This window comes from Nannospalax galili, unplaced genomic scaffold, assembly GCF_000622305.1.
Source record: "Nannospalax galili isolate Female #2095 unplaced genomic scaffold, S.galili_v1.0 scaffold1224, whole genome shotgun sequence".
NCBI lineage: Eukaryota > Metazoa > Chordata > Mammalia > Rodentia > Spalacidae > Nannospalax > Nannospalax galili.
In genome coordinates this window covers 392,701-393,647 of record NW_008351701.1, presented here as the reverse complement: position 1 = coordinate 393,647, position 947 = coordinate 392,701, and the positions used below count along the sequence as shown (strand labels likewise).

At 41.1% G+C, this 947-nt stretch overlaps 1 protein-coding gene across 1 annotated transcript in view; it reads left to right on the top strand.

The window, feature by feature from the left end:
- Racgap1 (Rac GTPase activating protein 1) overlaps positions 1–947 on the top strand; it is a 36,338-nt gene that overhangs the window by 17,460 nt on the left and 17,931 nt on the right. Inside the window, 1 exon segment of the mRNA XM_029553881.1 lies at positions 507–576. Coding sequence (XP_029409741.1) covers positions 507–576 — 70 coding nt within the window.

Here is a 947-nt window from a genome sequence, read left to right as displayed (position 1 = left end):
CTTTGTCTTTTTGAGACAGGGTCTCCCTGTAGCCCCAGCTGTCCTGGAACTCATTATGTAGACCAGGCTGGCCTTGAACTCACAGAGATCCTCCTGCCTCTGCCTCCTGAGTGCTGGGATTAAAGGCGTGTGCCACCACACCCAGTGGGACCTTGTCTTAAAGAAAACAAAACACCCAAACAGGACAGAAGCCCAGTGCTGGTAATGTTGTTCACTTGTAGAAAGCAGCAGATACAACAGGGATTAAATGAAATGCAATTCTTATGCCTTGTGGATTTTAGCAGCCTGTAGTACAGACTCAGCAGAAGCACCCATATTCCTGGCTGTACCATTCGCTTGCTGTTAGCTGTTTGCTGAGAAAGGCATTGTGCTGTTCTACTCAAAAACATGCTGTACATGAAAATCATGAGAAGTGGTTCACCACAGCTAGGACTTCAGCTGTGAACTTGTTTGGCCTTTGTGTTCTACAGTGCTCTGTTCCTGACACTTCTTTTTTTGTAATCTAGACTGTCAACCATTGATGAATCTGGTTCCATTTTATCAGATATCAGCTTTGACAAGACTGATGAATCACTGGTAATAAACATTTGATCTCTTAAGAGTTATCTACTTTGGTTAACCTGTTCCTATAGGAGTATCTCTTTCTTCTCTTCTATCCTCTGGCCATTCCTTGTGGCTATTTTATTAGTTGTTACAGATTTTGAGCTAGCAATTTAAAATGTAAATTCACATAAGACATGACTTAAAATGTTTAGTTTCTGGCAGTGAGAACGTAGAAGTCAGGATTTGGTGTGAGGTTGCGTTTATTTGAAGGATCTCGGAGGTCCATGTAGTAATTGATCATATCTTGACTAACTAGCAGTAAAAAATCAGTAAGATTACCTAGGCAAGATTTATTCACTGCTGTTGGAGTGAATAGGCTTGTGCCTTATTTCTGAATCACTTTT